Source organism: Amblyomma americanum, chromosome 2, assembly GCF_052857255.1.
Source record: "Amblyomma americanum isolate KBUSLIRL-KWMA chromosome 2, ASM5285725v1, whole genome shotgun sequence".
Classification (NCBI taxonomy): Eukaryota; Metazoa; Arthropoda; class Arachnida; order Ixodida; family Ixodidae; genus Amblyomma; species Amblyomma americanum.
The window spans coordinates 73580386-73601486 of NC_135498.1; the positions used below are offsets into that span (position 1 = coordinate 73580386).

Here is a 21101-nt window from a genome sequence, read left to right on the forward strand (position 1 = left end):
GTACGGTGCAAGCGGTGGCGATGTCTGTTATCCTAATAATGTGGTTTTATTTTGGTCCTTTTTCAGAGGTTTTCCTGCTACAGTTCACTGGAGAAAAACAAGCCGAAGTCATGGCTGCCCATCCCATTCAATTGTGGGCACCGTGCCCATCGCAGATGGAGAAATAAATCTTGTTCACACGACAGTACACTCCTTGTCATAATGTGTTGTTCCTAGTAATGCACCTATTCACATAATTATTTTCTCAATATTCGTTTTTTCACACCCCTCAATGCTGGTAGTCTTAGTACTTTTTGCGAAACGACCGTCTCTATATGCTGACTATCGCTCGAAAAATTTCATAGCCTTGTAATTGCATTCTTTATCTCGAAAATTTTGCTTCACTGCCAGACAAGTTGTCCTCGTCAAGGGAATTCACATCGCGATCCTGAGCATTGCGTAACCAACATACATACCTCCATGGCGTTGTTGTGTTCTCTTTACGTTTTCGAAAACTATGCCCGACAGCCACAAGTGTGGATGAAGAAAACAGTAAGAACAAAAATGAACAAATGTCGCAGCTAAGGCGAGGAAGAAACAGCTCCGACAGCATTGAGATTCGAACTGGTTATTTGCGCTGCTCGTTCTGTGGGGCCTAGCCAAACTTCGGCTTTCTTGTCCGGCGCCGCGTACCATGGCCTGCGAGCCGAGCGCGGCGCGAGGGGCGCTACAGGGCTCCCGCCCTTAGAGCGAGGCCACAAGATTCGCCGAGCGGATGTGCTTAGAGGAAGCTGCGCACAGTGGTGGCGCAGTCGAAGTGAAAGGGAGTGTAGGGCCGACAGGCAGATGAGTGGAAATGTAGGCTGCTTTGAGGCGGTCATCAGCCACGACGTCTTCACGGCCGTTGACGTCTAACGTGAAGGTCTTCTGCGCATGGTGTAGGACACGGTACAGGCCATCGTAGGCCGGCGTGAAGGGTGAACAGAAGACGCGGTTACGGCGGATGAAGGCATGGGTGTAGGAGGCCACGTCCCGGCTGACGAACACGGACTGAGGGTGACGGGCGGCAGAATGACAGAGGTAATGTGTCGAAATGTGTTACGCAGGTCTACAATGTTGGTGGACGCGTCATAAATTAGCGGAGAGGAAGAATGTGAGAATTCCCCAGGGAGACGCAAGGGAATACCGTAGACTAGCTCAGCAAAAGAGCTGCAGATATCAGCCTTCAGGGCTGAGAGAATGCCCAAGAGGACGAGGGGAAGGTGGTCGGACCAGTGTTCCCTTGGCTGATTAGTAAGGGCAGCCATCAGTTCCCGATGCAGACGTTCCACCATGCCATTGACCGAATGATGGTAGGCATTCGTATGGAAGTGCGGACGCCCAGAATATTGGCAAGGGCAGTAAACAGGGCCGATCGAAACTGGCGGCCGCGGTCGGTGGTGACGACAGACGGGCAGCCGAAGCGAGAGACCCAGCTGACCATGAAAGCCGAAGCAACGGTCTCGGCCGTAGTGTCTGCAATGTGCGATGCCTCGGGCCAGCGGGTGAAACTGTCCACACACATGAGCAGATAACAGGCCCCGCATGAAAACGGGAGCGGCCCAACAATCTCTGTGAACGTGGGAAAACCGCGCGTCGGGCGCCCGGAAAGGAGAGGCAGGCGTGACTGTATGCCGGTGAACTTTTACGCGCTGGCAGCGAAGACAGGTTCGTGCCCAGTGGCGAACGTCGGCGTTGATGCTTGGCCAAAGGAAACGAGATGTGAGCAGCTTCTGCGTAGCACGAATTCCACGGTGGGTCAGGCGGTGCAGTTTTTCAAAAATGGTGCGACGGAAAGCCAAAGGTACGTAGGAGCGCGAGACGCCAGTGGATGTCTCGCTCGTAATGAACTGGGAGGAAAACGGCAATGGACTTCGGCGAAGGACAGGGACGTGGATGAGGAGCGAAGACGTTGCAGATATGGGTCATTGCGCTGTGCAGCCACTAGCTCTTTCATGTCGACTGGTGATTAGGACGCCATGGCACTAACACAGAAAAGCGCATCAGCAGTAGCAGTCTCCGGGCCATGGACGTGACGGAGATCCACTGTAAACTCAGAGATAAAACACAGTTGGCTGATTTCACGTTCGGTGTAGGTGCTGTGGTTTCTTTGGAAGGCAAACGTCAAGGACTTGTGTTCCGTGATGACGTGAAAGTCCCGGCCCTCCAGGAAGTGGCGAAAGAGCTTGATGGCGAGGTACACAGCGAGCAATTCTCGACAGAAGGTGCTGTATTTAGTCTCAGGTGGCTGCAGCTTTTGGGAGAAAAACCAAGAGGCTGACAACTAGAGACGTGCTGCTCGTGAACTGCGCCGACGGAAATGCTCCAGGCGTCGCTGACGAGACGCAGTGGAGCACCAGGAACTGGATGTATGAGCAAAGTGGCTTCGGCGAGTGCCTTCTTGGCAGCAGCAAATGCAGCGCCAGCGTTCTCAGTCCACTCAAGTTGCACAGCAGAATCTGTTTTTTCGTAGTCAAAAGATAGGTCAGAGGCTTCAGGAAAGAAGCGCACTTCGGGAGAAAACAACGATGAAAGTCCAGGAGGCCCAAGAATTTTCTGAGATTTTTTAGTGAGGTGGAGGCGAGAAAATCTTGAATGGCTTTGATTTTGCTGTCGAGAGGCCGAATGTCGTGTGGAGTGACAAGATGACCGAGGGACTCTATTGTAGCTACGCCAAAGAGGCACTTGTTTGTGTTGATGACGAGCCCAGTCCAGTCGGTGGAAGAGGGCGCGCAGATGAGCTTCATGCTCAGAACCGGGTGAACTTACTACGAGATCATCGATGTAAGCGAACACGAAGTCGAGGCCTCACGTAACCTCGTTGATAGCTCGCTGTAAAGTCTGTGCGGCATTGCGCAAGCCAAAAGGCATCCGGACGTACTAAAAAAGGCCGAACGGTGTGGTAATGGCCGTCTTCGGAATATCAGCGAGCAGCACCACAGGAATTTGATGATAAGCCTTCACTAAGTCAATTTTAGAGAAGATCACGCACCCAGCCAGATTTGATGTGAAGTCCTGTATGTGAGCAAGTGGATAGCGGTCTGATAAACTGTGAGCGTTGAGGGCGCAGTAATCTCCGCATGGTCTCCAGTCGCCCGGATCTTTCTTTGCACCATGTGAAGTGGCGATGCCCAGTTGGTGGAGGAAGGGCGTACTATGCTGAGTTCCAGCATGTGCTGGAACTAACGGTGAGCAATAGTGAGGCGTTCTCCCGACAAACGGCGAGGGCGAGTAAACACCGGAAGTCCCGAAGTCATGATGTGGTGAGCGATCGAGTGGTTTACCGGTGACTCTCTGGTATGCGGCTTTGGGAGGATGGGAAAATCAGCCAGAACTTTCGCATGCGGTGAAACAGGGACGAGAGCGCGAAGCCCTGTCGCCGCAGTGGTAGAGAGCACGCCGTTGACGAAGAGGTGTGTACTGAGACGAGTTGAGATGAGTGAGACGTGCTGAGAATAGGTGCGTGCTGAGACGTCGGGTTGCTGTGAGTAGTCCGCAACATGGTCAGCGAGTTCGGCAACCTTGTCCAATGAGATATCACCCGCAGCCGCGAGGATGAGGACCATGCTATGGGGAAGACATTGAATGAACAACTCACGCAGAAGGGAGTCAGGATGAGCAGCGGAGTCTCCGAGGAGCTGGCGCAAACGACGGAGGAGCTGTGAAAGGCGGCTGTCACCAAGCTCTGTAGCGCTGAGAAGCTGCTGGAGCTCTGTGCGCTCGGACACTGACTTGCGGTCGATAATAGCCGCCTTCAACGTGTCGAAAGGTCGAGGCGAGTACGGCGAGCTGGTGACGTCCAGTAAGTCCTCAGCGACGTCAGGAGGCAAGGACGACGCGAGGTGAAGGAACTTGGTCTCCTGACTGGTGATACGTCGAAGGTGAAAATGCGCCTCAACCTGCAGGAGCCAGGCGGGGGGGCTATATGGCCGAAATGGCGGCAGGCTGACTGGCTGGAATGTGGCCACCGAAGCACCGAGAGGCTGAGCGTTCTGGGGCGTGTCGTCACTGGCAGGTCCAAACACTGTGGGAAGGTGGCTGACACCTACCACATGGTTTGGGCTTGCCAGCGCAACTCAGCTCTCTCCCCCCGCCCCAACCCTACCAGAGAGGAAGGGGAGGCGACCCTGCTGGCTGTTCGGACCTTCAGGCCCAAAGGCTTTGGTCTAGAGGGCTAAGCTGGCGGCTTCGACCAATGGGGTCCTGGCATAAGGACTCCACTCATTGCGGGGCTCTTTAAATAGCCTCACCTCTTTCATTCAATAAAGGCTTTGCACCTCCACCACCGCCGGTAGGCAGGGCGGAAGAGCCAGCGAAATCCATGTAGGAGGATGGGGTTCCGTATTCGGAGCCGGGTCACCAAATCCTTCGGTGCTAAGGCGAGAGAGAACCAGCTCTGACAGCGTTGAGGTTCGAACTGTTTATCTGCGCTGCGAACTGTTTGTCTATCATCTTCCTTCTCCGGCGCCGCGTGCAATGGCCTGCGAGCCGAGCACTGCGCGAGGGGCGCTACACAAACATTAGAAAAAGTTGTGGTATGGTTTTAACGTTGTCAAAACGAGTAGACGTGCGAAAGCAAGGGACCTTTGCAAAAGTCACCCTCAAAGTCACCCTTCCATTGCCTGCAGCTGGCGCGACGGCCATGTGAACTTACCCGAGCTTCCTCCCATTGGCTGCATCTTGAGCGATGCGCCTCCGAACTAGAGCTCACCCGAGTTACTCCGAGGCTTCACACAAGATTTTTGTTAGAACCGTATTAAATAGTGATTTCGCACTAAATTAAGATCTATAGTGTACTGTAATAAAGAAATACGACTGTCCCTCTAACTCCATTCATATTGTCACGCGTGAATGCGGTGATCACTTAACACAGGAACGCAGGATCCGGCGAACGTCTGCACCACAGCTCAAGATCGCTGACACCTCCGCTTCCTCTTCTTCGAGACGGCGCGTGCTTCAGGTCAGCGCTAAGCGAAAATGCGGAATGCACTGTGTCACTGGCCCCCGGAAAAAAAAGAGCATCGTCCCGATGCGTAGCCGGTGTGTTGAAAAAAAAAGTTCACCAAGGGGAGTTCACGTGTTATGCGGCCGTAAGTCCAGCTCTAGCGCTACCGCTCGTAGTAGGGCTTGTGGCGGACAACGTGTACCACCTCAGGGTGCTGGGAGTGCCGAGTCTTCTGAAAGCCGTCAGGAACGACCTCATAGATCAGGTCTCCAAGTGGCCTGATGATTTTGTAAGGTCCAAAATACCGGCAGAGGAGCTTTTCGCTAAGTCTGCGTCGGCGAATGGGAAAGCAGACCCACACACGGTCTCCTGATGAGTACCGAGCATCACGGCGTCGGAGGTTATAGTGTTGGGCATCTCGGCATTGTTGGTCAGAATCCTCACCCTGGCCTACTGACGAGCCTCTTCAGCGAGGTGCAGGAAGGTGTGAAGATCCGCATTCGGGTCGATGTCGTCCACATGCGGTAACATGGCGTCTAGCATCGTGGTCACGTGGCGGCCGTAAACGAGACAGAACGGTGGCATGTTTGACGTTTCCTGAACGGCCGTATTGTATGCAAAGGTGACGTATGGGAGCACTTCGTCCCAAGTTTTGTGCTGAACGTCGACATACATGGAGAGCATGTCACCTAGCGTTTTGTTTAAGCGTTCCGTTAAACCGTTCGTCTGAGGGCGGTAGGATGTCGTCCTTCGGTGGTCTGTATGACTGCGGAGTAAAATCTGCTTTAGGAGGTCAGCCATAAAAGATGTACCCCTGTCGGTGATTAGGGTCTCCGGGGCACCGTGACGCAAAACGATCTGATAGATGAAATATTTTGCTACGTCAAGGGCTGTGGCACTTGGCAGAGCTGATGTTTCTGCGTATCAGGTCAGATAGTCAGTTGCCACGATGACCCACTCGTTTCCCGAAGGATGTCATGGCTAGAAGCATCGACACCGCTGGTAGACATCAGCGACGGCGGACGCTCGTACTGTCTGGATCTCATGTCGAGCATCTTTTCCATCGTAGTGGCTTCGGAAACAAATTCGGCGACCGTTTTGGGCGGGCTTCGAGCTAACCCAGCGAAGATCTGCTCCTTGATGCCCGTCATAAGAAAACGCAGCTTCTTCTCTTCGGACATGTTGGGATCAGCCCGGCGGAAGAGCTTCGCCATGTCCTCGGAGTAAACGAGGACGGTCTCGTTTGGTAGTTGGACGCGTGTCTGGAGGAGCAGCTCGGAACGTTCTTTCCTGAGGACGGTGGTAAAAGCCTGCAAAAACTGAGTCTTGAAGGAGCCGCATGTTGTTATTGTGGGTTCTCGGTTCTCAAACCAAATACGAGCTGCACCCTCCAGTGAAAAAAACACGTGCTGCAGCTTCGGGTCGTCAGCCCACCTGTTGTATTAGGCTATGCGCTCGAACTTCTCGAGCCAGTCCTCCGGGTCCTCACCTGGGAAACCTTGAAAGGTGGGTGGTTCGCGTGGCTGCTGCAGCACGACCGACGGCAAAGGGATGGCATCCGGCATACTGACGGGAGTGTTTGTGGGCACTGATGGTCGCGCTGAGGTCAGTTTCCTGGCGGTCGGACGAGACTGCAGAGGCCCGAACTCTGGTTGCAGTCCTTGCAGCCGCCGGCTACTTTGATGGGTGGGCGTAACTTCGACTCTCAAGGTGTCAAGCAGGCTGGAGTCCCGGCTCCTTGGAGGGGTCCTGAGCATGGGGTGCACTACCCAGTAAAGCTCCACCAAAATGTCACGCGTGAATGCGGTGATCACTGAACACAGGAACGCAGGATCCGGCGAACGTCTGCACCACAGCTCAAGAAGGAAGGAAGGAAGGAAGGAAGGAAGGAAGGAAGGAAGGAAGGAAGGAAGGAAGGAAGGAAGGAAGGAAGGAAGGAAGGAAGGAAGGAAGGAAGGAAGGAAGGAAGGAAGGAAGGAAGGAAGGAAGGAAGGAAGGAAGGAAGGAAGGAAGGAAGGAAGGAAGGAAGGAAGGAAGGAAGGAAGGAAGGAAGGCCTCAGACGTTGCTGGCACATACCCACTACGGGGGAGTGGCCAAGACACAGGCGGTTAAAATCGCTGACACCTCCGCTTCCTCTTCTTCGAGACGGCGCGTGCTTCAGGTCAGCGCTAAGCGAAAATGCGGAATGCACTGTGTCAATATTATTGTATTCTGCAGCATAGCCGGGTTGTATTTGGTTGGCATTAATGTTAGCTTTGGGGCTCACATGAGAAAGCAACGACTCAAGGAGCGTTCTGATGTAGTCTATATATCCAAACGCTCCCTGGCGTCCTTGTGCATTAGGAGGTTGTCACCAAGAATTGTGAATCCGTCACTGCATTCCGTACCTAGAAAGCGCATATAAAAAATGCATATCGCGAACATTCGTTATTCTAAGTAACTCGTAAGCGCATACCATGCTTCGATCACAACTGCACCATCAGAAAAGCAACCGCTTTCGTCGACAAGATAGTAACCTTCGTGTGCGTGGCCTGAATGGGAGGCGTTTGTGTAAAACGCAAAGAAAGCCGACGTAGTGTGCCGACGCGAATCCTCCTTTCTAGCAGAAAGGTCCCATGTTTTGTAATATTATTCAGTTCCTCTGATAACTGAGCTGATAATGACTGCACGCGGCACATTGTTGGTAAACATTGTTGGTAAGCTGTAAACAGTTTCTAAAAGACGCGATTTTCTGTCCTTTATATGTTGAATATGCTAAGGAAAACTATTTCTTACACGATAAGCGACAAAATCATTACTTTTGGGTCGTTGCATGCTCAATGGCAATTTTTTCTTCCGTATACCTAAACAGTCTTTGTTTCTTCTGACTGATGCAACTGGCGTCAACGGCAAGACTAGATTTTAAAAACCGACAGGCAGTCGATGGCTGATCCGACAAAAATGTGTAGCTATAGACTTTATTGTCCTATTGTATGACATGATGCATCACACCTATTTCTTTACGACTTTTATCGCACACTTAGCATTTCTTGTACTTCTCTGCACTTCATTTCTTTGCAAATTTTTTTTCTATTCTATGTCTGGCCCCTGTAGCTAAAGACATCGGTTCCAGAGGTCGCTCGAACACAACCACTTCAAGGAAAGAGTGTCGTAACGGGCGTGCGCGCGCTGCTGTGCTATCCCGCTTCTCTCCTCGCCTCATTTTTCTGCTCATCCTCCTCAAGCTTCCATGGTTGGCACCCACCCGGTTGTTTCCTGGGCAATCAACCCCAGCTCGAAAATTCCTCCGGCATTGTCAGAACCTCCTCCGTCCATTGTAGCCGCCACCTGAGCTCTTCCTTTGGCAGACACCTTCCGGCCTCTCTCTCCTCTCCCCTACAAAGGAAAATGGGAGTTTATCTCTGTCCACTCTGATACCTACAAGCTATGACAGGTGGTTCTTGTAAGTAATTGAGAAAAGAAAGGACGCCAGACAGTTTTTACGGGTGTTCCAATGAAATCGCATTAAAAATGTATTATTTCTTGTTATTAAAGGTAAAAGAGTTTTCGGAGGGCCCCGTGACTGCGTTTGCGGCAATGACCTTTGACAAAAAGAAAACTGACGGAGATGCTCTTTTAAGGCAGTGGCTCTAAAAGAAGGGAGTAATTACTCATTAGCAACCATCAAACCGAGGCTCTACGGTTAGAAAGGTGAGGAATTCAGCATTAACGGAAGCTTCGTAGTTGAAAAAAAATATCTCCTTGTTCGTGTATAGATCCTGAGACCACCGTTTGTACGAGCCGGTCGCTCTTCGCAAGACGCCAAATGAGTGCGCTAATGAGCAATTACTCCCTCCTTTCAAATCTTCGCCCAATCGGTGGGTTCCCATAAGCAGACTGCAAAACGGTAGTTATACTGCAAACAGAGGAGGAAGATCAAAAACGCAGACGCAAAGAAGTGGAACATCTTTTTGAGAGGACATAGTAAAAAAATAGCTCAAGTTTAAAATTCTAAAGCCCGTAAGTTGGTTGCCCATGAGTTTACGTAGTCGATGACAAGCCTTAGGTGCTTAAGAACTTGTCTGCAACTCGCGAAAATCGCACACAGACGAGTTGTTTAACCTGTACATGGTTTGACTAACACTCCAATGAGCGTTTTTTTTCATGTTCTTTGTTTACAGCAGGTGGTGCCACTCCTTGTCAAGATTGCCTGTTACGCGAGACGCGACCGGAAAGCCTATATATGGTTGATGATAAAGACCGGCTGCTTTTGCTATGTTCAAAACTTTTATCTTTTTCTTCGGCTCTTAGTCTCGAGCGTTTCGTTTTACTTTTACACTGATCGCTCCCCAGAACACCGGACATTCTTTCCCCGACAGCCGTCGAACGTTCCTGCTGCTATCGTCGCTGCAGAGTTGTTTGGCGTTCGTGGGTACAAACAACTTCAGCATATAAACAGTTTCCCGCCCAAGACATTTCTTGTCTGCATTCGTGTCGTTCTCAACTCGGGACAATCTGTCCTTAAAGGATAGCGGCATGTACAGGCCCGCAACACAGCATCATTTGAAGTGACTGCATGAAATTATTGGTTGCCAGAAAAGCCCGAGTAATATCGAGAGAACACCGATACAAGCAATTACCGATCTGTAGCACAATGGGCAAGGCACCAATATCAATTGAAACCGAAAAAATGAAGGGTTGATTGATGAAAAATACCTTTAAACCTCTAAAGCTTGTGCAGCGATCAATATGACATTGTGCATAGAGTATGCTGCAATTCCACTTTATTCGCTCGCAACAGAACGCCTTAATTTTACCGCAGCGCTGTCGTCACAGGCGGTTATTTTTAAAGCAGCACCATCCGCACCTTACGGTCTCTGAAAGTTTCTTCATTTAATAGTACCAAATCGCACGAGTGCAAACAGACCTCCAGCCTCGTGTGATATAAAAACGCCGCGCAAGAAACAAGAAAACTCGCGAGCTTCAAGGCAACGCGTGATCGAACTTGATTTTAAGCGTCCTCGCCGCGAAAGACCGCGTGGCGACCTTGCCAAGGAAGCGCTGCCCTGGAAAGTGGTTCATTGCCATTCCATTGCGACTACACTCGTCACTCTAGGCCGGCTCCACGGAGCAGTTGCTTTTTACTACGCCATGTTTTCGCATTCTGGCCAGTTGCGGCCTGTCCCTTTCGTATACTAACGCATCTCCCGTTCCTACCCTGATGGGGCACTATCAGCGTCGCCGATGCATACCGATTAGCGGCCTGTCCAGCTGCCCTGCCCCAGGACTCGGCGCTGTTTTCACAGTGGCGCGATATCTTGCGAGGCAGGCTGTGACATGCCGCAAGGACACACCAGGATCCGGCTGGCTGAAAGCAGCAGTGTCTTTTAATACGGTGATTTCGTCACCATCATTTGTCTCCCGGCTTCTGATGATGCCATCGATCGAAGAAGAACGCGCATCGCATACCACATCTAAGTCCCTCAATGAAGGACGGACGCAATCACACAAATTAAGGGTAGTACCGAACGTGATGCAAATGTTATTAGCACTTTCTATAAACTCACACACGTCATTCACTTTCTACATGCTTGTAGAGCAGCTCTTTTTCTATATAACGGTACCACTTAATCTAGGCTCCATCACATGTGATACATTTGGGCGAGCGTCAATTCATCTACGTGCTGGCTGATGATTCATGTCAGTGGCCGCAGTTTATGTTTTCCTACTGCATAGTTTGTATTCAACTTTGGTATTTAGTTTTTAAACTTATTAATCCATCTCTGCTCATTGTTTTTTGTGAGTAGTGTCATTTTCGCAAGGATTCAATAGCCTTCTGTGGACGTAGGACAGTCTGCGTCCTTCCATCGTCAGAAATTCTATCATGGCCCGTTGCTTCTTCTTGCTATTCATTAACTATACACTCTGACAAAAATCCATAATGTACCAGCCAGAAAAAACGACTGTTTTTTTAGAAGTAAACTTACTCCACAAAGACGTAAAATTTTAAGAGGTATGTCAGGTAATAACGACGTTATGTCAACTTTTGCGTCGCTTTCAGCACAAACTTTGTTGTCAGCGCGAAAACGAGAAACAGCGCGCAACGCATTACACGACAGCAAGAAAGCTTTCCGACATGTGCAGCCAATAAAGATGAGAACTGTCCGCAATCGGTGCTAAAGTGGTTGGGCATTTAGAGTTTCACTCGCATAAATAAAGGTTTCCTGATGGCGCTTGTCGCATCTCAGGTCAAGTTCAGAAACCGTGTTGAAGTTCGTCAAAGATAGGACCGTTCACAAAACACCGACAACCAACTTCAGGTTAAGCAGCTTTTCTGTGACCAGTTAGGAGACGACATCAGGCAAGCAATATGGTGGCTAAATATGTCCATGAAAACACTGTGCAAGAAATCACAGCGACAGCCTACAAACAAAGATAATCCAGAGGACACCTCACGACAATTTCCTGTCAAGTGCTCGTCTCTGGCTGCCGTTTCCTTTTTTCTGTAACACTCTTTTCGCTATGCAGCAGGTTCCTAAAGAACCGATACTTCTACAGTGCAGCACTCATCGAATTTGCAGTTTCGTCTTTGAAGCGGAGCCCACCGATACGAAAACCTTGTGATACTGGCGTGAAAACGTAAAAATGAATACGGGATTAATTCATGAGTTCACAATGGTAACGCTGGGTGCCAGTTCGTTGATCATTTTCGCAAACGTATGAAAATAAATAAATAAATAAATAAAGAATTACTCTGCTTAACGACCGACGAGGCACACCGATGCAGCCGGTGCGGATGGTAAACCATAAAACAGGTGACTGCAATTAACAGTTTTGCATTATACAAGTTCAACTTTGGGATTTCATTATGTGCTACCGTCCCTTCTGTGAAGTGTTGTTCAGGAAAGGTATGTCGAACAACTTGAAACTGAATCTGAAAAGCCATATTTTGGACAATATGCAAAAAAAAAAGTCAGCGTGGTTCTTTAACCGCAAATGCGGTCGGAAGGTGGTGAGGGCACCCGGCCCCATCTATCTTTCTTATGAGACCACACCAATTATCGCATGAGCCACAATCAGCCTGATCTTACAGCCTGTACCTCGAAATGAATAAAAAGAATAGAGACGTCCTGCTGTAGGGACTCGCACTCTTGCGAACTGATTGAACGCCGAGCAACGCAGACTAAACGAAGCCGTAGCGTATTGATATGTCAATCATCCAACGTTTGTAGTATTGTGCGTGCAGAAAATGACATTATGGTAGGAGATCCTCTAGGGAAGGCATTATTCAGAGATTAAAATCCAAGCGTCTTCATGAGGGATGTCTTTGAGGTCTTAGGGACCGTTGTTTGAAGTCTGCATATGTTTTGATCGCGCAAGCAAACAGGGTTGCTGGAAAGGAAATACAGGACAAGGCGCGGTCCTGCCTCTATTTTCTAGCATTCCGTATGCTACTCAGCAAGGTCAAAAATACCCGTTCACGTTCGAGTCACTAACTAGGCCGCCGGACTGTATTAATTCCGTTCGTTGGCAACTTATTACTGAACTTGACCAATGGGACTCTCTTTTCGGCAGGAATGGGTCTCTACTGCCAGAAGTAGCTGCTACGCCAGAAACTGCAATATCGGCATCAACATCATTTGTGCTACAAGCACTAATCTTTCGCATACGAAAGCAGGAATTGCATCATCGGAGTCACTTTAATCGATAGTCATGCTCCAAGGCCGTCTCAGCGGCATTTTAAATTTACACATCGGTATACATTCTTTCGGGGCTGAAGGAGGCCTTCATGCTGAGTTATTTCTTCCTCAGAATATGTTAAAAGCACAGCCGTACATTCGTGGAGTTTACCTTGCAGCACGAAAATTTCGAATGTTTCGCAGGACGACTGTGTGTACGCTTCAGATGCGGAAAGCAAGCTCGCAAGAATATCAACACAACTTAAATTGAGATACATATTTTGCCTAAACCAAATAAGATAGCAGGTCTTTGCTAATGTCTGCACACTCGCCGTGATAAGCAGAAAGCGGGCATGTACAGGGTCGAACATGACAGCTGGAGGCTTAAACCGAGTTTCACTGACATGAACGCAGCAACCTCTTTCAAGCAACGTTAGGTACGTTGGTTCAGTAATATTTTGTTCTTATGCCTTGTTTCTGCGAAAATTTGTCTAATGATGCTTGCGTGCACACCTAACGAAACTTTGTGAACCTATAAAAAATATTTTCGCATTCAAATTAACGTTCTATTTATCGAAGCTTAAATTTGAGCAAGTAAGTACGTATTCTTTGTGCGTGGACGACGCAAACAAAGAGAGTACGTAGACTGTACTTTTATGTGTTTCCGTGTACTTTATTCCTTTGTTTGCGCTGTGGACGTACAATGAGCACGTTCCTCTTTGTTTGGTGCATCCTTGTTAAAAAGAAAAGAAGAGGTCATTGCACGAGTAAACATCTTTCTGACGAACAAATCTGGCCTCGAAAAAATAACGCACTGCCTCAAGCTTAGTATAATGACAGCTGTGTAAGTGAATTGACATTCACGCTTTCTTTGCTTAGGGCATAATAATATTCTGATGTTTTCGATAAGGTTTCACTATTCATTTCTTGTTTTGTGATGGCGATTGCCAATACTCTAAATTTAAAATAAAAGTATGCATCGGTTGAAAAAGGATGAACTGAAGGGAGAAGCAAATTATATGACAAAGGAGACAACGTACAATGGTACAAAAGATGTTATTTCCCGTTGCATACCATTTACAATTTTTATAACGCTGATAGTTCGGATGAAAAGCATTATATATGCACACAGAAAATGGAACCTTAAAGCAGATTTAGCGCTTTTCCATGAAGTTTAAAATGAATAAGCAAGTATTTGGCGTTACAAAAAATCGTATCGTCTGTGATATATGCGGAAGTGCATATGCATCTGTTCCGATGTGTTCTTTTCATTCGCGTGTGACAGCCGGCGATGCACGTTTTTTCTTGGTTACAAAATGGTTGATTAAAAGTTCGCAGTAAAACATCCGGCCTCCATCCTTCTCTTGGTGACCTTGAATGGTGAGAACCTTTGTTTGCAAGCTCTTTTTTCGACCTGCCCTGGAGAATGTCCCGCATACGAGGCATGTTCAAACCTTTCGACAACCCCTAGCTGGGGTCTAGGCAGTACTTCTTAAACCACACCAAGACTTTCAATTCTATGAATTTTTGATGCCACTGAAATAGCGGAAATATTTTTCGGGCACAAAAGCGATAAGCGATTGAATTTGAACAAGAAAAGCCAAAATTTATATATTCTAGAAACTAGAACTGTGCAGAGATAAGCTAGAGATAGGCTATTGAATTTGAACAAGAAAAGCCAAACTTTATATATTCTAGCAACTAGAGCTGTGCACGAAGAGATAGAGAAATAAATCCACCTGGCGGAACTACAGGCCATCAGGCCGAAAACCTAAAATAACTGAACTACACAAAATGGAAACGAAAACAAAGGAAAGGAATCGAAATTAAGCAGACAATGCCCAGTGGGCCATCCTGAAGATCGGCAGGAGATGTAAAGAGAGCAAGATAAGAGAAGCAGTTCACCTCGTTAACCAGACTAATTAACACGACAAATTAACCTATTAATGAAAATGTTTCACAAATTTTGTAACTTGATCATTTGTTTGTGCAAGTCTGCTTTTTTTCTGCATAACTCAAATCACTGCGTGTCGTCTGTGTAGCTGTATCGTATGTTCAAACGTTGCTAAAAAAAAGACCATTATAGGACAGTCCTGCGAATTCGGATCATTCTGCATGTGCTAGTCAATCTACGTGCGTTCATTAAAACATAGTTCACTCTGTCTCCTAACAACGGCAGCAGTGTATTGTTGAGGCAAAGTTACCGAGCAGTCATTAAAGCCGAGCAAGCGGTTCAAGGAAAAGGTTCAACGTTAAAATCTTGTTGACGTTGCGTTTCACTTTAGCTTCGCGTCTCTTACTCGCAGTTTAACATTCCATTTTTCTTGGCGCTTCCAACAACCTAAAATAAACTTGCTCATGGCTCCTAACACTATGCAAAACGAATAGCCCATCCTCCATCTACATAGACTGACAGCAGGAAAGAAAATGTATTGCTTGTTATCAATGCTGATTTCCCTCGTTTGGGGCTTGATAGCAGACTTCGCGTATAGGCCGAAGACGTTATGATGCAAGTACACAAACTCTCAGCGCATGTTCTTCACCTGAATAATTTCTTGGTTTACTAAGCTCCCTTAAACAGTATTTCCACTGACGTACGCAAAGCCTGACCAATTTCTTGCACTTTCTAATCTTCATAATGCTTTAAAGTGAAGTAAAAATGTTGAGAGATAAGGTGGCTTCCCGTGGAGCTGAGTTAATCTTAATGATTTCTCAGCGAAATAGGCACAAGCGTGCTATATCTTCTCTAAAAATGGACATCAGCCAATATCATCACTTTATTCCGTAACCCCAAGTTTTGTGTTTTTTTTTATAATGAAGAACTTGGATCTAAACACAGAAGAGGTCTCACGCCACCACCTCGTGTTCGTGCCATGGCCTTCCATACACAATCATTTTTCTTTGCACGCCCATTGTGAACTTTGCTTTTCTTTACGGTTTTCTTCCTCACACCTTTCAACTGAGTTCTCGTCGCACACTTAGACTTACGCGTCCTGCTGCGTTGATGCCTCCTGACCCCTGTTTCGCAATGCGCAGTAGAGCACGTCTCATGCCTCTCCATTTTTCCACGATCTGTCCTCCTCTCACCAGCGTCCTCGTCAAGGTTAAGGCGCGGTGCTCCATTGCAGTTCGAAGCGCGTACGGCTTCTCATCATGCAGCCGCTGCGGCAGTTTGCGGAGACGCGCGGAATAACAAAATCACAGAAAATTTTACCGTTTCGTTATTTTGTTCAAGGTTGCTTGCGGCAGCCCACGTGTACACAGTATGAAGAAGCAGATTTTGCTATAAAAGGGCCCCCGAACCGAGCTCAGTCAGCAGCAGCTCAAAGCCACCATGGTAAGGAGCAATTCTTGGTATTCTTATAAGAAAGATACTCTAAATGATTCAGATAGTGAGCTCGGCCTGAATATCCCCTGTCGCGTTTTACATGAAAATTCGGTACGCTTCACGCTTTAGCCACACGCTCATTGCTTTGAGCAGGAGTGTATATAACATGAGGTATATCATTGCTGACGCTTTTGAATTAGCATGTTTCTCCGGCATTTTGCGTAGCAACAGGGCGAACAGAAAGCACATGTGAGGATCCCTGCTCCTGCTGGGCCAAAAGACGCGTAAATAGAGCTAGCTCTTTGTACCACAGCCAGATGTTAGGTACCTTCAAGGGACCCACAACTGCACACGTCGTACGAGGCAGATCGTCAGCATTCATGGCAGGCCACCTGTGGTTTGTTTCGTCTGCAATTGTTGCTGAAATTATTGTCAAATTTTATTACGAAGTTTCTCATGTCCACAGAACCACAGTTATTTACTTCATACGTGTAATTTTAAGCATATAATTGTCTTTATGCTTAAAAACCACTCATCATTTATACTCTACTACAGCATGAACCCACTAAGATTTGCTGTAAATTAGCACTTTTCGCACATTAAAATGAGACCAATTTTTTTCTCCAGATCCGTGCTTGCGTCCTCCTGGCTCTTGCCACCAGCGCTCTCGCTGGCTACACCGGATACGGCCTCGGCTACGGCCTTGGCTACGGTGGCTTCGGCTACGGAGGCCTCGGCTACGGAGGCCTCGGCTACGGAGGCCTCGGCTATGGCCTCGGCTACGGCCTTGGCTACGCTGGCTACGCTCCATCTGTGGCCACCGTTGCCCATGCCCCAGCTGTCACCACTGTCGCCCACGCTGCCCCAGCCGTCGCCGCTTACCACGCTGCCCCAGCTGTGACCACCGTCGCCCACGCTGCCCCAGCTGTGGCTAGCTACGCCGTCGCCCCAGCTGTGACTCGCGTTGCCGCCTACCACGCCGCCCCAGCTGTCGCCACCTACGCTGCTGCTCCAGTTGTTGCCGCTGCTCCAGCCGTGACCAAGGTTGCCACCACCTACGCTGCTCCAGCTGTGACCACTGTCGCCCACGCTGCCCCAGCTGTCGCCACCTACGCTGCTGCTCCAGCTGTCGCCACCGTCGCTCACGCTGCTCCAGTCGCCACCTACGCCGCTGCCCCAGTCGCCACCTACGCTGCTGCCCCAGCTGTTGCCACCACCACCGTCCACCACGCCCCAGCTGTGGCCACCGTTGCCCACGCTGCCCCAGCTGTCGCTGCCTATCACGCCGCCCCAGTCTACGGCTACGGTGTTGGCACTCTCGGCTACGGTGTCGGCCACTACGGTTTCGGCCACGGTCTCCTCGGCTACGGCCTGAACTACGGCTATGGCCTCGGCTCTCCATTCCACTACGGCGCTCTTCTCCGCAAGAAGAAGTGTGAGTAATCTTCGTTATTACGATTTGTATTCAAAGTCCGCACCGGAAAGGCCGTTAACACAGTTAGAAAAGCGGAAACTTACACTTCTATAACATGAAATGCTAATTTAATTTCTCTAGTTCGTGCAAATTTGCTGTGGTGGCATCTTTATTTAACCCTAAAGATCTCATCAGCTAAAAAGGAAATTTTTTGCCTCGTGCTTTTATGTAGGTGAAATAATTTACCTAGATTATTATACGTAAATGATAAACGTTTGCGAAAGAATTTACATGACTGCTCGCGCACTTATATGGCGTCTGTGTGTGATAGGTCTAACTGTTGTTTTCATGTTTCTTCTCTTTTCCAGAAACTGTCCAAGCGTAACTTATTTGAACCCCCACAAGACAAGTCCTAGTAACGCATTCCTTTTAGGCCTTAGCCTCAAGGATGGCACCGATGAGGAAATAAAATCAATATTTACGGCACTAAATCCCTGTGTCCATGTTTTTATGCGAACTGACACTCTATTCTCATACCAAATTTGTAACATGTTTTTAAAATTTTGCCACCCGCACTGATTCATCTCGCCATGCTCCTCTCAGGCGTGCAATAAAATGATGCAAATATCTGTGGAGTATTTGACTCATAGGAGAAAACATTTTATTATTTATATTTGGCTCTTCACAATACAGATAAATGAATTTAGTGATTAAATAATTTTATTATTTAGCGTTTGGCCCCCATTACGCAGGTCTGTTGCCAGCGATCTCGACAGTATTTGCGCCATGCCTTCCACACCAGTGTTAATCCGCCTTACGACAAGAGTCGTCGCTAAGCCTTTGGCGATTGTATACGTTCCACTGTAATAGTCACCTAGCAGTTTTATGTTGAGTTTCTTTTGCCGAAAGAGACTTCGGAAGAAGTCTGTATTATTCTAATCGCTACTACAAACGCCGGTGCCCACACCTTGAGGTGCCTGTAGAACCTTCGCATGAAGGCCGCCGCTGTTAGTGGCACAGCTGCACGAGTACCCGTAGGAAGCAGGGCCGATCTTAGATGCCTGCATGCTTGGAGACATTTTTATTCAAATATATAGTTTGTATCCCAAGGAGTCAGTTTGGCTAAGTTTCTGTGACATAGCTATGGGTAAACAGCACGAATGGAAGACAACATAAAGCAAGCGGCAAAGAGTAGCGCCGCTGCAGTGTCCTGTCATGCTCTTGTGCCATCTACCTTCTGTGCTGTGTACTTATCGGTGTAGTTAATATTATGCGATCGTTGATAATAAACAACTATTAGCAGCACGGCATTTGGGGAGCGAGAGAAAAGGCCCTGTGAGGAAATAAATCGCGAAAGCAGCGGAGTGTGTGAAGGCGCTCCCTGAGCGGTAATCAGCACCTCGGATTCCTGCTCATTTTTCTGCGTGGTGTTCCGAAAAGCGATGCTCCCAACCCGCATGCTATTGATCACATATGTTCACCTCATACTATTCATTCATCTATCCTCGCTGGTAAAGCCTTTGAAGACCAAAGACCACGTGATGGGTCCGCAATTATGACTGGCGAGAGCAGCCGCGTTTCCCTACTGAACATGAAGCTTTGTTTCTCTTCATCACCTTTGCTGTGGGAAGAACTAGAGGAGGCTTGCAAGTTGGGCTACTTTTCTGACGCTCATGTTTGATAGAAAACAAACTAAAATCGAAAATTGGTTTCGGAGGAAAGGAAATGGCGCAATATCTGTCTTAAATCTCAGCGGACACCTGAACCACGGCGTAAGGAATGTGATAAAGGAGGGTGTTAGAAGAAAGGAAGAACGACATGCCGTAGTGGAGGGCTCCGAGATAATTTCGACCCCCTGGGAGCTTTTAACGTGCACGGACGACGCATAGCACACGCGCGCTTTTGCGTTTCGGCTCCATGGAAAAGCGACTAGAATACAAACAAGAAGAAAAACAAGGAAGGATGAAGAAAGAGTACAAAACACAGTGTATATGTTTCGCAATTTTTTCGTCTTTCGTTGCTTTTGCGTTGGATGTATTTTGTCAAACAGAAAGAACTAGGTATAAATGGTAATCAGAACACCTCTGTAACCTCTCGCTTCTCGTGATATTGTACCGCTTAATACTTAGCGAGAAAAAATGGATAGCCTCATTGCGAGCCTAAAAACGTAAAGTGGAATGGCAGGCTAATGCTAGATATTAGCAAAACACATAAAGTATGGAATTCACGAAAATGAGCAAATTTTTGCTATATTCAGCAAGGTAGTGAAAACTGTTAAAAATTCACTTTATCTTGGCGCACAGTTACCGTAGAAGTGGATATCGCGAAAAAAGTTACCGAGACAGGAAGAGCGGGTTGAAGCGTGTTTCAAAGGCAGGCTAAAATTGCGAACATTCGATTCAGGTTGGTCACACCGTGAAATAGAGAGTATGGAACACAAGAATCAGGGCCTTGTAATGAACATTCGTTCGCTAATACGCCTCAAAAGCAAAGTGTATCTACCAGCAGCCCCGATTGCTGATGCCATTCGAAAGTGGACGGGAGGCAAGGGCTTCACAAAATGCATGATATCCACACACGTAACATTCTTGAGGCCAGCAAAAAGAGTAAAAAAACAAATGAGGGAGCACTACTTTAGTATGCTGTCAGCGCTGTTGGCGGGAAAAAAATACTTACCTTGGGAAGTGATTAAAACAAGAACCCAACCTCCCTGAATGAGGCCGCACCACGTGTTATTTTGCTGTGAGAGAGCATTATGTGCGTATTCTGGAGCAGCAGCGCTGTTGTTGTGTTAGTAGGTCGCTGAATTTATTACTACTACAGTATTTCCAGCTCAGTTTATTCCGAACGCCAAAATATTTTATCTGATTGCCATTCAATTTAATCTAGGTGCCACAGAAATTAATCGAAGGCCCAAAGCATTTAATCCAAACGCCGGCGAATTTAATCCTCAAGCATTTTTACACTGGACCGCTCAAACTTAAAACGCTGTCAACAAATCACAGGCGCGTTATCGACGAGTTGTAGTTGTTACTGACGAAGCAATAAATGCCCAATGAGCAAGTAATAAAAACAACTTTTTGTAATCGTAACAAATAAGGGCCTGGTATTCATACCACCCACCACATCAACCGAAGTACAGTGTGAGCGCGAAGAATATTGCAGATATGCATCGGCGGTGTCCTGCAACTCTCTTCATCATGTCATACCTTTGTTATCCCGATAAGGTTTATGGTTTATGGGGCTTGAACGTCCCAAAGCGACTCAGGCTATGAGAGACGCCGTAGTGAAGGGCTCCGGAAATTTCTACCGCCTGGGGTTCTTTTACGAGCACTGACATCGCACAGCACACGGGCCTCTAGAATTTCGCCTCCATCGAAATTCCACCGCCGTGGCCGGGATCGAATCTGCGTTATTATCCTGATAAAATGAGCGACTCACACTAAGGTGATGACTAAAATAAACTCCCTGTGATCAGCCGATACTCCACTCACATGACTTCGCATCACTTGCAACCTGACGTTCCACATTCTCAACCAAAGTCATGAGGAATATGGAAGGAAACGTTATGTCGAATGCAATTACGCTATCACTTCGACACGCCTTTAGCTAGCACATTCAGTATGTTCCTACATGACACTAATAAACTGCTCAAAGATGTGCAATTCTTGCCGCCTTATAATGTCACGTGATTTTCAGCAAAGGGGGAGTCACTTTCGCCACCCAACAACATTGGT

General features: G+C 47.8%; 1 protein-coding gene across 1 annotated transcript in view; it reads left to right on the forward strand.

Moving 5' to 3' along the window:
• Positions 1-17845, forward strand: part of LOC144119761 (uncharacterized) — a 41037-nt gene extending 23192 nt beyond the window's left edge. Inside the window, exons 4-7 of the mRNA XM_077652304.1 lie at positions 2115-2215; positions 15915-15959; positions 16578-17385; positions 17733-17845. Coding sequence (XP_077508430.1) covers positions 2115-2215; positions 15915-15959; positions 16578-17385; positions 17733-17734 — 956 coding nt within the window. The 3' untranslated portion in view covers positions 17735-17845. The remainder of the gene's footprint in view (positions 1-2114; positions 2216-15914; positions 15960-16577; positions 17386-17732) is intronic.
• Positions 17846-21101: the final 3256 nt, after the last annotated feature.